Source organism: Galeopterus variegatus, unplaced genomic scaffold, assembly GCF_000696425.1.
Source record: "Galeopterus variegatus unplaced genomic scaffold, G_variegatus-3.0.2 Scaffold4361, whole genome shotgun sequence".
Classification (NCBI taxonomy): Eukaryota; Metazoa; Chordata; class Mammalia; order Dermoptera; family Cynocephalidae; genus Galeopterus; species Galeopterus variegatus.
The window spans coordinates 126,139-140,714 of record NW_007730472.1 but is presented as its reverse complement, the minus strand read 5'-3'; the positions used below and the strand labels follow the sequence as shown (position 1 = coordinate 140,714).

At 42.9% G+C, this 14,576-nt stretch overlaps 1 protein-coding gene across 4 annotated transcripts in view; it reads right to left on the bottom strand.

Annotated features, from left to right (window-relative positions):
* The window catches only part of ARSE (arylsulfatase E (chondrodysplasia punctata 1)), a 30,462-nt gene extending 16,257 nt beyond the window's left edge, over positions 1-14,205 (bottom strand). The window contains exons 1-4 of one of the 4 annotated variants that reach the window (XM_008587383.1): positions 14,050-14,205; positions 6,789-6,837; positions 5,574-5,723; positions 4,588-4,709 (exon numbers count right to left, since the gene is read on the bottom strand). In XM_008587383.1, the coding sequence (XP_008585605.1) occupies positions 4,588-4,709; positions 5,574-5,723; positions 6,789-6,811 (295 nt within the window). In that variant the 5' untranslated portion in view covers positions 6,812-6,837; positions 14,050-14,205. Of the gene's footprint in view, positions 1-4,587; positions 4,710-5,573; positions 5,724-6,263; positions 6,429-6,788; positions 6,838-14,049 lie in introns of those variants that run through there. The other 3 variants (XM_008587384.1, XM_008587385.1, XM_008587381.1) reach the window with 3 other exon arrangements.
* Between the last annotated feature and the right edge of the window lie 371 nt (positions 14,206-14,576).

The window sequence follows — 14,576 nt, the reverse complement described above, 5'->3', positions numbered from 1 at the left end:
GCCTTTTTTTTTTTTTTTTTTTTTTTTTTTTTTTTGTGGGAAGAAATGGGCGAGGCAGGGTGAGCAGGCTTCAGATTGGCTGGTTTGAATAATTTCAGCAGGTTCCAGGCTGTGTAGGGGCTGTCCTTAGTTGTCCAGTACCTGCCCTGAGGTAATTAGGGCAGGTGGAGAGTGTCCCAGAGTGAGAGAGCTCTGTAGAGAATGTGGTTGGAGTGTGAGCTCTGGCTTGGTTAGTTTGCATATGAAAGGTGCACTCAGGTGAGTTGTTTGCTCTCTTTAAGAATTAGCCAGTCCCAGGAGTGGCTGTCACTCTAGGATCAGCAAGACATCACAATATCAAAGCATCTTAAAATAGACATAAAAAACATAATGAGTATACCAGGATGCATTGCAGGCCAGAGAGGCCAGACTGTCCAAGGGGGGAGTGTTGGCACCTGTGTTTTTCTGAAGTTCTGCAGTGATTCCAAAGTGCAGCCATGGCTCAGAACCACCGACTTAAAAGATGTTCAAAGTCTCCAAGGATATCTGGATAAATCAGTCTGATTAGAGAGGCTCCATCGGGTCAAAGAGTGAATAGTTCTCAGTGGTCATCACTGCGGGACTTGGAGAATTCTTTCTGAGGTTTTCCAAAACCTTGAGGATGTGTCCTGGTTCAATGAAGACCAGTGTGAAGCCTTTACAGAGACAATCGGGGTGTTTCACCTTATGTCGGCCAGGCTTCCTTCTTCCCTGGGGCATGAGATGGGGCCCTGGACACCGACAAGCTTGAAAGTCTGTGAGGGTCAATTTGATGTGTCCAGTTGGCCAGGCTACAGTCCTCGGTTATTCAAACTGTGAAGGTACTTTGTAGATATGGTTAACACCTGTGTTCAGTTGACTTTAAGCAAAGGAGATGACTCTTGATAATATGGGTTGATCCATTTTCATCATGTTGGAGGCCTTAAAAGCAAACATGGAGTTTTCCAGATAAAAAGGAAATTCTGCCTTGAGGCTTCAGTGTCAGTTCCTGTGTGAGTTTCCAGCCTGCAGATGAGCCCTGCAGATTTCAGACTTGCACACCTCACAATATTATGAGCCAGTTTTTTAAAAATAAATCTCCTTTGGTAGATAGATAGATAGTAGATAGATAGATAATAGATAGGATGGATAGATTAGTAGGTGGATGGATAGATACATAGATATGATAGATGATTAGAGAGATAGACAGATGGATAGATAAATAGATATGATAGATTATTACATGTATGGATGGATAGATAATGGACACACACACACACACACACACACACACACACATATATATACACACGTACATACATAATGGATGAATACGTGGATGGGTGGATAGATAGAGGAATGGGTGGATGGATAGAAAATAGACACATATGTACATAAAGAATAGATAAATAGATGATGGATGATTAGGTAGACGGATGGAGAGATAGATAATTGACACATGTATACATACATATCTACTTAATGGATTGATAGATGGATGGATAGATTGGAGAATGGATATATAGATAGATAATAAGCACATGTATACATATATACATACACCCTTGAAGGATGGATGGATGGTTGGATAGATAGAAGGAAGGATGGATGGATGGCTGGATAGATAGAAGGATGGATGGATGGATGGTTGGATAGATAGAAGGATGGGTAGTTGAGTGGTTGGATAGATAGAAGGATGGATGGATGGATGGATGGATGGATGGATGGATGGATGGATGGATGGATGGATGGATGGATGGATGGATGGATAGATGGATGGATGGATGGATAGATAGATAGAAGGATGGATGGATGGATGGTTGGATAGATAGAAGGATGGATTGATGGATGGATAGATAGAAGGATGGATGGATGGATGGTTGGATAGATAGAAGGATGGATGGATGGTTGGATAGATAGAAGGATGGATGGATGGATGGTTGGATAGATAGAAGGATGGATGGATGGATGGTTGGATGGTTGGATATATAGAACAATGGATGGATGGATGGTTGGATAGATAGAAGGATAGATAGAAGGATGGATGGATGGATTGTTGGATGGTTGGATAGATAGAAGGATGGATGGATGGATGGACAGATAGAAGGATGGATGGATGGTTGGATAGATAGAAGGATGGATGGATGGATGGATAGATAGAAGGATGGATGGATGGATGGTTGGATGGTTGGATAGATAGAAGGATGGATGGATGGATGGTTGGATGGTTGGATAGATAGAACAATGGATGGGTGGATGGTTGGATAGATAGAAGGATGGATGGACAGATGGACAGACAGATGGATAGATAGGAAGACAGATAGAAGGATGATTGGATGAATGAATAGATAGGAAGGCACACAGACAGACAGACAGACAGATGGACGGACAGACAGACAGACAGACAGACAGACAGACAGACAGACAGATAGATAGATAGATAGATAGATAGATAGATAGATAGATAGATAGATAGATAGATAGATAGATAGATAGATAGATAGATAGATAGATAGATAGATAGATAGATAGATAGATAGATAGATAGATAGATAGATAGATAGATAGATAGATAGATAGATAGATAGATAGATAGATAGATAGATAGATAGATAGATAGATAGATAGATAGATAGATAGATAGATAGATAGATAGATAGATAGATAGATAGATAGATAGATAGATAGATAGATAGATAGATAGATAGATAGATAGATAGATAGATAGATAGATAGATAGATAGATAGATAGATAGATAGATAGATAGATAGACAGATAGTAGATAGATCCTATTGATTTTGTTTCTTTGGATAACCCTAACTAATACAGGGTCTGAACCTTTTCCCAGAGTCAGGTTTCTCAGCCTTAGGGTCAAAGAGGACAGGGACACTGAGGACAATCACACAGACATTTCAATTTCTAATCCACTCCCTGCCACACATCCACAGGAAAATAGAGAATACTAAGCAAAACATGGTACACCTTTATGCCAAAGTACCTATAAGACTTATAGGGCACAATGTGGATGGGGTGTAAACCCTGAGGTGGAACAAGAGAAATATTTTGCCAAGTATGTCAATCTTTAGACCCATCCAAAGGTCTTACATTTTCCTCTTGGGGTCACAAAGAATAAAGGAAAATTCTTTTTCATGTGGTGGGCAGAGATTTAAAGATAATCTTCAGAGACCCCTATTTCTTCTTCTCCAGAGTAAACACACTTGGGTTCTTAAACTTTGGCACAACCAGAGTCAACATATTGCCTGTTAATATCCCTTAGTGTCTCTCATACTAAGAATTGGCAAACTATGACCCCTGGGCCAAATCCGTCTTGCCACCTGTTTTTGTTCTGCCCGCTAGTGGAGAATAGTTTTTGCATTTTTAAATGGTTGGAAAAAAATACAGAAGTATATTTGACAACATGGAAAATTACATGACCTTCTAATTTTGGTGTTTATAAATAAAGTTTTATTGGAACACACCTGTGCATGTACTGCCTATAGGTGTTTTCAAGCTACAAAAACAGAGCTGAGTAGTTGCAGCAGAGACTACATGGCCTGCAGAGCTGAGAATATGTTCTATCTTGCCCTTTGCAGAAAAAGTTCGCCCACTCTTTTTTTATTATTATTATTCAAAATATTTTAACATTTACTTGTACATATTTGTGGGATACGGTGTGTTGTTTCAATACATGCACATTCTGCACAATGATTCACTTAGGGTAGACAGCATAGTTTTGTATCCATTAGTCCACCCCTTCTCATCCAACTTCTCTCTTCCCGGCCTCTGATAACCATTATTCTACCCTCCATTTCCATGAGAATCACTATCTCCTTTATTATTTTAGGTTCCACATCTGAGTGAGACCATGCAGTATTTGTCTTTCTGTGCCTGACTTATTTCACTTAACACGATGGTTTCCGGTTCCATCCATGTTGCGGCAAATGCCAGGACATCATGTCTTTTTTGTGGCTGAATAATATTTTTTTTTTTTTTTTTTTTTTTTTTTTTTTTTAGGTTCAACATAGGAGTGAGATTGTGCAGTATTTTTCTTTCTGTGCCTGACTTACTTCACTTAACGTGATGGTTTCCAGTTCCATCCATGTTGCTGCCAATGACAGGACATCGTGTCTTTTTATAGCTGGATAGTATTCCATTTTGTGTATACACCACAGTTTTTTTAAATCCGTTCATGCACTGATGGGCATTTAGGTTGATTCCACGTCTTGGCTATTGGGAAGAGTGTTGTGATGAACATGGGAGTGCAGGTGTCTTTCTGATATAGTGATTTCATCCCCTTTGGGTATATACCCAGGAATGGCATAGCTGGGTGGTAAGTCTGCCCACTCTTGCCTTGTACGGTTCCCTATAGACATCACAGGAGACAGTCCAATGAACGGATCCCTGCGTGTATCTCTTTACCGGTGCAGCACTGCAACTCTTATTGACTCCAACCTGATGGTAAAAATACAGGGATCGGACCGTTCTCTCCACACAATGCCAAAGGACTCACACCTTAATAGCTGTATTAAAGGAATTCAAGGCAGCGTGCTCCCGCCCAGCCCCCCAGTTAGTAGTAAAGAAAGACTAACCTGATCGAATAGGGTATCTGCCCGTCAGAAAAGCAGCTCTACTCGGGGTACACACCGAAGCGGCAGTAATGTGATGGGTCAGTTTCACCCCACCCTCTGAAAGGCGGTCGATATTTGGAGTCCTGTAGAGGGAAAATTAAAGTTTCATTCCTTCAAAAACAAACAGGATTTTCCCAAGCATAGCTACATGCTACTTAGTAGAAAGTCTGTTGGTCGTCATTTAAGGCGTCGGGGTGTTCTTTGGAATGACCAAAGACAAAAACTTCACATGTTTTCGGAACCTTCAGAGAAACATCAACTCAGAGATGACTGAGTTTCCTGCAGGTACAACTGGTACCAAGAAATAGCTGTCACAGGGAATCCAAGAATCGAGAGTCCAGGCTGTCAGCTCCCTGGGGACTCAGTCTAAATGGGAAGGTCCCACCTCGTGGACACCAACACATTGTAGATGCCACATGGGGGTGGGATTTAGACAAAGAGTATGGCCTCAATGCATGGACTCAGACATAGCATCGTGTGGTACCTGAGCTTGGTCCCAAATGGCAAGTTAGACGTGACAAAGGTAATGGTGAGATGATTCTAGAAAGATGCACCAGCACAAGACAGATGGTCATGTCATATATTGGGACTGGGAGGACATGGATTTGTCTGTCTGAACATTGCTTTGGTGGCTTGGCTGAATGGACACAGGGTTGGGGAGGGACGTGTAGTTGAATTTTGGTCTCTGGCTTACAGGTAATAGCAGTGATTTTTCAAACATTGTCCATCATGTACTGGGCAGATAAAAATCTTATTTAAAAATGAAAGGAGTAGTCACGTATAGGATGAATTGGAGCTGGTGCAAGAAGACAGCAGGTGTTAAAAGAAGCTGTGTGTGCAGAACTCTGTGCAAGTGTAATTGCTCAGATCAAGGTTTGTCAGAGTGTCTCCTCTTTCTCGTGGTGTCTGCATTGGGGACACCAGGTTAGCCCTCCGCTGTTCCTCACCTTACGGTATTGTTCCCATAGCAGCCGATGTCCCCGATGCCGAGGTCATCCGCCATGAGAAGAAGAATGTTTGGCCGGGAGCCAGATACGTCACTGCTCGTGGATGGCTTTAAACACAGTAGCACGCTGAAGGTCACTGCCAGCCAGCTCCTGAAATACAAGCCACAAAGAACCCTGACACTGCTTGCCATCTTCTTTGCATGACTTCTGTAAGTTGGAACTTGGTGTCATTATTTTAGGGCACCTTGATATTATCATCATGTTTTAGGATGGCTTTGAGTACATCTCCTAAAGCATTTGCTTTTTATTTGTTTTTTTTTTTTTTCAGTTAAACATAACTCATATGGTTGATGGTTTTATCTGTACTTTGAACCTTGTCTTGGAAGCTGTGCAGTGTGTTATTAAGTGATCATACGCACGATGAATACAAAAACTTATTCCTGCTTTTCTTAAAATGCACAGATCAGGTCTCCAGAATAGCTAAGGCCCCTTGTCCTTTAAATGTCATCTTCCTCTTTTCTCTTTCTTAAATAAAGAAATTGTTTGGAAATTAGGTACTAGTGGCACTGTGTTAGAAGTTGGACCAGACACAAGCTCATGGCAGGAGCTGACCACAGAGAGCAGGTCATTTCTAGCCCATGAAACGTCCCCATGCATGCTAATGTGGATATGAAAATACCAAAGACCAACTTTCTCAGCCTACTGATGTCTGGTGATGTCTGGGTCTTCTGGATGAGGCAGGTTCCAGCCCAGAGCAGAGACGCCTGGTGCCAGGGTACCATGAGGAAGTGTTGCAGGGGGCTGGTGGTCTCCACGTTATCACCATCATCTCTATCTTTTCCATTGATACCACCCTGGACATGCACATAGACAATAAGGTCTTAATCCCCGGTGTCATGAAGTAGAAATTTGTTCTCAGTCTCCAAGAAGTTTGCAGGACAGGCTCTCTGGAAAAGCAAACATCTGGTCTATGGTAGGTTTTGATGCCCCCTTGGTTTGCAAAGTGTGAAATAGCATTTCTTCCGAGGCTGCCTGGGAGGTAGGGGAGCACAGAGCACTTGTGTTAATCCCAGGTCCTGTCCTTGATTTTCCAGATGTGCAATCAATTACAAATTGAACAAGGCCACTTGGCTATTAATGCACTCTGAGAAAGCAACAGGAAGAAATACAGCAGCAGAACTACAAAATTAACAAATGCACGTCACTCTATCTTACCAAGGAAGGTCCAGATGTAGCATGTTGGTCGTCTCTCTGTTTTTGTTTCCTGTAAGAAATGAAGATGTTCGTAATAACACAGGCAGCAGGCACTGACCTAAACCAACAGTAAGCCAGGCACAGAAAGACAAATACTGCATGACCTGGCTCATTTGTGGAATCTAAAAAAAACAAAAAAACCCCAAAATAATATATGGGGAGAAGTTGGCCAATGAATACAAAATTGCAATTAGATGGGATAATAAGTTCTGGTGTTCTATTGCACGGTAGGGTGACTCTGGTTAACACTTAAGTTTTGCATGTTACATAGTAGCTAAAGGAGAGACATTTGAATATTTTTGCCACAAAGAAATGATAAATGCATGAGGTATGGATACATTAACTACCCTGACTCATTATTATACAACACATATGTATCAAAACATCAAATATGTATAATAACAATGTATCAATTAAAAATTTAAAAAATTAATTTAAAAAGAAGCCAAAACAGTAAGTCCATAACTAGAACGGAAACTTTGGTTCTCTATTTTGGTTCCCCCCAAAAACCAAACTTAAAACAATGGCTAAAATCTCCTAAAGAAATGCTCTTTTCAAGTGAAAAGGGTTTAAAAATGTTAAACACTATGTCAAGAATGTAAAAACGTGTATGTCTAACTGCAAGATAAGAAGTGTTTGGGTCTTGCTGCTCAGAGGATTCCTGTTAGGATCCTTCAGTCTGCTGTGGTAGCATTAAAGTAGCCACAGACAGAAAAAAACAACTAGATGTGGCTGCCTTCCATAAAACCTTCTTTATAAAAATAGGCAGAGAACAGGATTTGGGCCATGGGCCAAAGATTTCTGATCCCTGGTATAAAAGGTAAAAGTGTAAAGAAAAAAAAATTAAGGATAAGAATATTAATATGAAATGATCACAAACATTTTAAATTTTAATTGTCATGAAATACACATCACATAAAATGTAGCATCATCACGTTTTTAGTGTGAATTCAGCAGCATTAAGTACATTCCCATCTCTGCGCACTCAGAACTTTTCCACCTTGCAAAAGTGAAACTCTGCATCCATGATACAACCACCACTGCTGCTATGACTCCAATTCCCATGACTAGTCCTTATATCGCTATGGCGACAATAGTTCCCACTTCTATAGTTACTTCCTACCAGTATTACTACTATTACTAGTTAGCCCGCCCTGTGCAAGGTCATTCGTCCCCCGATGAATGGTCAGCATGGGGCAGTACCTGCATTAACCAATATAATAAAATTCCAAGGTGAAGCTGCTTTCGTGGAATCCCCCGGAGTTGTTGAAAAATGCATTCAGTTATTCTCCTCGTCAGCTGGTTGGAAACAGAGACATTCATTGTTTGCAGGTCTGGGCTTCTTCCTCTGATCAATTGCATTGAATCTGCAGAATCTTGAGACCAGCTGCCTCCCTGTTGTGCATTCAGCTGAGAATTCCAGCATTTCCCCTCATCCGGCTTTTAGCTGACGAGCCCCTCAGTCCCTTGCCGTGTGGCCCATACTGAATTGAGTGGAGATAACACTTACTGATCCCTGCCAGGTTCAAAATTGACATCGTTTATCTATCTGGTGTAACTCTTTGATAACTGGTGGGGTCTGTTTTATTGCCCCCGTTCAAGACGAGGTAGGAATGAGATGCAGACAGAGCCCACGGAACTGGCACCGCAGGACAGATGGCTCACCCTGTCTGTCCTCTTTCTAACATGATGAATAACGGGTGTTCTGTGCATGCCCCCAAGTGTGCCTCTTCTGCCCTCAATGCTGTGTCCAGACAGGACCTTACACTGACCTTCCTAAATAACAGCCAGGAGAATGTCATTGACAGCCAGGGGAAGCAAAAGAAACTAGTCATCACATTCTTTTCCTATTTCCCCTTTACCAGCGCCCAGTGACCATAGGGATGAAAAGTGTCCACCATCCACAAAAGGCCCTCTCCCTCCCAGAAAGCTGTCACTGCAGCCAGTTCCAAAGTGCGGTGCCACATCTGGCTGTCCAGAGGCAGATTCTTGTGTCTTCAGCTTCCCAAGCCTGGAGCAGGAGTGATTCCTGACATTTTTTTTTCTTCAATTTATTTGTTTATTGAAATGTAATTAATTATGCATATTTGTCAGGTATGAAGTTGACTATTAATAGTTGTGTACAGTGGGGGATATCAAAACAGGATAGTCAGCTTATGCATCATTACAATATGTAATCATTCTTTGAGGAGCAAGCACCTATCTGAGGTTGGGTTGTAGCCAAAGGAACCCATCTGAGTTGAGGAGTTAAAGATCTGAAATAAAACCTGAAAATGGAACTGTCAGAGAAAAGGAGAGAAAGTCCCGCCCAAGGTGGCTGGTTACAGTGAAGAATGGGATGGCACACAGATGGTGCAGGTGGAGGGGCTTTCCCTCAGGCACGCACTATCCCTGCAGGGGAGAGAGCTGAGTGCAAGGAGCCCAGGAGAGCTCATGAGAAGTGCCACCTGACATCCCCTCAACCCTTCCTGTTCTCTGGGCTTCAGCTCTGGGTCATAAGACAGCTGCAGGTTACCTCCGAGCCCCCTGGTCATTGCAGGAGATTTCTTAGACCTTCCCAAGACACGGTCTCCTATGCACTAGGACTGGGCCATGAGGATGGCCATGTCGTGGTCCTGGGAAAAGACCAGGCTTGTGCTGGGCAAGAGCAAACCCGCCTGGTGGGTTTATTTGGTAGGCTGTGACCGTGAACGGAATCCATAGCAGGGAAGTTCTCTGTCGGAATAAAGGCGGAGGGGATCCATCCTCCCTGGTGAGCCCAACATAGTTGGGTAATGTGCAGAAACAGGACACAAACTGTTTATTCACTGGATTTGCTTTGCTAGTGGTGGTGTTTGCTTTTTATATCACTCAAAGCCTGTGGTTGACATTAGGATTCACTCTCAGTATTGCTTATTCTGTGGGTTTAGATAAATGTGCGATGATATACACCCAACAATAAAGTATCCTACAGACTAGTTTCCCTGCCCTAAAAACTCTGCGCTCCACCTGCTTATCACTCCCTCCCCCTGACTCTGGGCAACCATTGATCTTATACTGTCTCCATAGTTTTGTCTTTTCCAGAATGTCCTATTGTTAGGATCCTACAGTCTGCAGCCTTTCCAGATTGGCTTCTTTCACTTAGCGATATGCATGTAAGGTACCTCCATGACTTTCCAAGGTTTGATCATTCATTTCTTCTTAGTGCCCTACAACATTCTGCAGTGTAGGTGCACCACGGTTTAGTTATCCATTCACCTACCCAAGAACAACATGATGGTCTGAGTCTGCGATGCATCGTGTTTCTATGGAACCTGTTATCTGTGCACCACGGAGGGAAATCCATCTCACTGCCCCAGTGAGTCCTGACCAGACAATATGCCTTTTGGGTGCATGATATTCTCCAAAATCCTGAGGCTTCCACTGCTGGCAATGGGGCAATTGGTTCTTCATAGTCAAACACACCCTGGCTGTTGGACTTTGAGGAGCTTCATTACAGGGATGTTGATATAGGTGCTTCCAAGTGACCTAGAGGGTCCCCAACCTGCTGGACGAAAGCACCCAGCACACGAGGTCTCTGCAGATGCATTTGTAGAGTCTCAGGATGCCCCCATGAATGTTTTCACTTTCAGTCTCTCTTTCTCCAAGGGATCCTCTCTGCCGTCCTCAAACCCCTGCACAGTGGCGCAAGTGACAAGCTCCAGCTCAAAGCGCATGTTCCTCAAAGCCCTGCCTAGAAAGAGAGCCGGGAGTGTCTGCCTGAAGGAACAGGACGTGGAGAATGATGCTGTAGGCACTGGGCATTGGAGCATGGGGAGAAGCATCAACCTTCTTCAGGAGGCGTGGACACTTGTGGTAGAGGAGGCAGCCCATGTGCTTGGGGGAGCTCGGTCCACACAGGAAGAAGAGTGGGTTGCACAGGACACACGGATGGAGGAAGGAGCAAAGCTCCTGTCTCTCTAAGGAGTGAGGGAGAGTCCATGGTGTGGATCAGGAAAGGGATGAGGCACTGAAGATAAACCAGAATCTGAGACACAAGGGGTGGCACTGGGTACATTGCAAAAGGCTGCCAGCACACGGCCCATGCATGGGGCATGGGATGGACGTGGATGGTACAGATATGGGGGCTGAGGCTGGAGCATGCTGGGGTGCTAGATTTCTGCCTTTGGGTGACCAGCACAGTGACTTGGCCATATGCCATTTTTAGCAGGGTCGAAGTGGCTGTGATTTGGGGACCTGCAGGAGCAGGCAGGGGCCGCTGCAGCTGTCCAGGGGAGATTCCACCAAGGCCAGATGTGGCCAGTGGAAGGAGGGGGGATGGCCAAGAGAAGGCAATTTGCAAGGTCTCAGGCCCAGCAGATGTGCAGGCTGCAAAAATCCCGGGCGTGGGTGGGAAGAGACAGGAGTGGCTGAGGGACTCCTAATCTCTCAGGCTTGGGACCCTAAGTGGGGTGTTTGCTCAGATCAGGGTTCAGGAGACAAACCCAGTTTCCCAAGAAGGACAGTGGACTTTAATAATAATAGAGAAAAATGCTGAAGGTACTTAAAGTTGTAAAAGAAGACAGGTCCACAGTGCATCACGTGATGCTCTGTTTACATGGATTCAAAGACGAGAAAGAACTTAAGCAGGTGATAGACAAAGGCTCTTCAAAAAGTTTGTGGGAAAATAGAATGAACACGATGCAAATCTCTCTGCGAACTTTTCGAAGACTCTTTGTATCTGTGGAGGGAAGGCAGGGAGGGGGTTGGGGTCTTTTCTCTGCATGTCAAGTGATCTTCAAGAGAAATGCATAGTGGGGTGATCCAAGATAAATTTCATGCAAAAAAACCCATACTACTGCTGGAGCTTTTCATGAAAGTGTATCGATGAAGTGCATGCATTACCTTTGATGAAAACAAAAACAAAGAAAAAAATAGGAGAGAAAAAGATAAGAAAACATCCTTAAAGTTGTAATCTTTCACAGCTGAAATTGAAGAACTATATTTCTATGCTGGAGGGTCTGCAGGATTCTGTCAGCCTCACAGACTAAGGAATGGATTTGGAGCTGTACACCCAGAGAAAAACAGACAAACTCACCACTTTAATACACTCAGCTCTGTTTTCTGACCCATGATGATATACTACCAATGCTCAGAAAACAACAAATAAAAGCAAAATATTGTACAAACAAATGTAGTGAGAAAAAAACACAGTCAAAGCAAAATAGTGGGAGAGCATTTGCAACCATCCTGCTCAGAAGTGGTTTGTCTTTGGGGGTGAAGATGCAGGTGTTATTTTTCAAACTTATTCACCATAATGAATATGTGTTTATTTTTATAAGTAAAGAGACTGAAATAAAGGCATTGAAGGAGTTTAATTTTGGATACCATGAGATTGAGGTGATCCATGTCCACCTTTCTCCAGGGAAGATCTAAATTCACAGGTCTCTAAGTCATGGTTAATTTTCTGCTTCATAAAGACAGGCTTGGCCATTAGTCAGTGCTAGAGAAAGGAGCTGGAAGCCCTTTGCTTACCAGAAATGAGGCTCAGAGTTAAAACTCAGTGCAGAATGTATCATAGCATGTGAACGACTCCCCTCTGCCCTGGGTTTCCTTCTGAACATCCCAATCGAGGATGAAAAGTTTCCCCCTCAAAGGAAGCAAGCTGGAAGGCAGCGGTGTTTGCAGGATGCTTTGGGCTGGGAATGATTGACTTCAGGTTTGTTTTTCCCAAGTCAGGTGGAGATCAGAGGTTAGACAGATTCAGACCCAACCTACATCCCAGCACAGGGACCTCCAGCCATGCCTACTTCTACCAAACCAGGCCGTCTTCTTAGGTTTTTAAAGTATTGCCCCTGTTGTCCTATGTGGACCATTTGCCCTAATATCATCACATTCAGGCAATGTTGATTTTTAAAAATATATTAAAGACGTAATGAGGCAGTCAACAGTTCAGCATTCCATTCATTAAGGTTGTTGGACAGCTGCTGTAGGAAGCTGAAGCCTACGGAATAGCCCATATCCACCTGCTGTTTACGTAAATGATAAAAACCATCCTGCTCTTTGGACGAGCTAGAATATCAGGACGCTGTGCCTGACTTGTTCTTACGAGTAGGTGGTGTGATTTTCAGGACGTACAACCACCATGCACGTTATTCTCAGTCTGTTCCACTTGGCAATTTTAAGCTACAAATCTTAAATCATTATCTCATAAGGGACCTGTAGGAATATTTTAATCTATATTTTCATTTATCTATATTCTTATACATCGTATATCATAACATTGTGCCTTTTGTACATAACATACAAGTATAATATAAATGTACAATAAAATATATAAATATACAATGTAATATGAAGTATGAGGGTACTTCAAAAAGTTTGTGCAAGAATTGAGTTAAACGATAATACAAATCTTTCTGTGAACTTTTTAAACTACACGTGCACATATGATTTTTCCTTTATAAAAGTATGTATTTTTTTTTCAGGCAAAAAAACATCTTACGGTGTCTTCTGACTTTTCTGGGGAATATGACTGGTTATGTCTTTTATATTTGGCTGGTATATTTGAGTCTAAATACAGGACACCCGACGATGATTGAAACGTCGTACGAGATATACTTATATCTACTCCTATCTCTTAAATCATATGCTTGATTTAGCTAGACAGAAAGAGCCTATTTTTCTATTCTAAAGAATTCTGCACTTTATCCTTTAGAATTCTGCACATTATGCTCCAGGCTGCCCTCATGCTACCAGATGAAACATTCTCTGAGAAAGATCCAGAAAAAAACCAAAGAAGAGCCCTCCCAGTAGGACCCATAATTTAGCCCTTGATTCTCTTCCAGGGCTAAGAAAGTACAAACCCTGCCTTTTCCTTCTAGCCCTGCAGCCCCAGGGCAGTGAGACTGGCTTCAGTTTTGCTGCAAATCTTGGACTCTGCTCCAAAACACAATGTACTTTTTAATGTTCGGTAGCTTCAACGTTCAGTCTCTGTGCACGTGGCACCTCTGAGACAAGGATCTAATGTGGTTAAGTTTTCCTTCCCTCGGTCTGTTTTCTCTTGCTGATTTTACTTATGCATTATGTTTAGAAATCTCCCACATAAAATCTGCATTTCATATTTTCACTTATTATTAATATTTTTTCAAAGAAGTCGCTTCTAAAACATTGCCAGGGTTTGAATTCTGTTTGCAGCAGCTGAGGAACGTCCCTAGACACTGTAAGCTGGCTTGCTAGCAGCCCAGGGAGGTAAGCCGGTTACCTGCACTGGAGCTCCGGTAGGGCCAGGCCTGCTGGAGTTTAGCGCCGGGGTGGGTTCTCAGGAAACGTCTTCTCCTTGGCAAAACAGAGATACTCACCGGCTCTCTCAGCAGCAGACCTGTCTGGCTGATGCACGTGTGTGCACGGCTGATTCATTCCTAAAAGCCACAGCGGAAATTCCACCCAAAGCAAGTTAGGTTGACCCAGGGACGGAGCACAGAAGCTATTCTTATTTGCAAAATGTAACCCTCACAGAATGACCCTGGCCAGACCATGCTTGCTGAAAACAAGAAAACAATCGAGTCTTTTATTGGCAAGTAGGTGGAAACCCTCCTGGCCTCCGAGCAAACCCAGATGGGGACATTTGCTGGCTTTTCTCCAAAATGAGAAAGCTGTTTCCATAAAAACCCCTCTTGAATGTTTACTCGGCAGTCCTTAAAAATTCATGTTCCCCCACCCTCAACATTCTGGCGTTTGCCTCAAAAATAAAAAGACAGAAAATAACTGACCACCGCTGAAACGGCCACT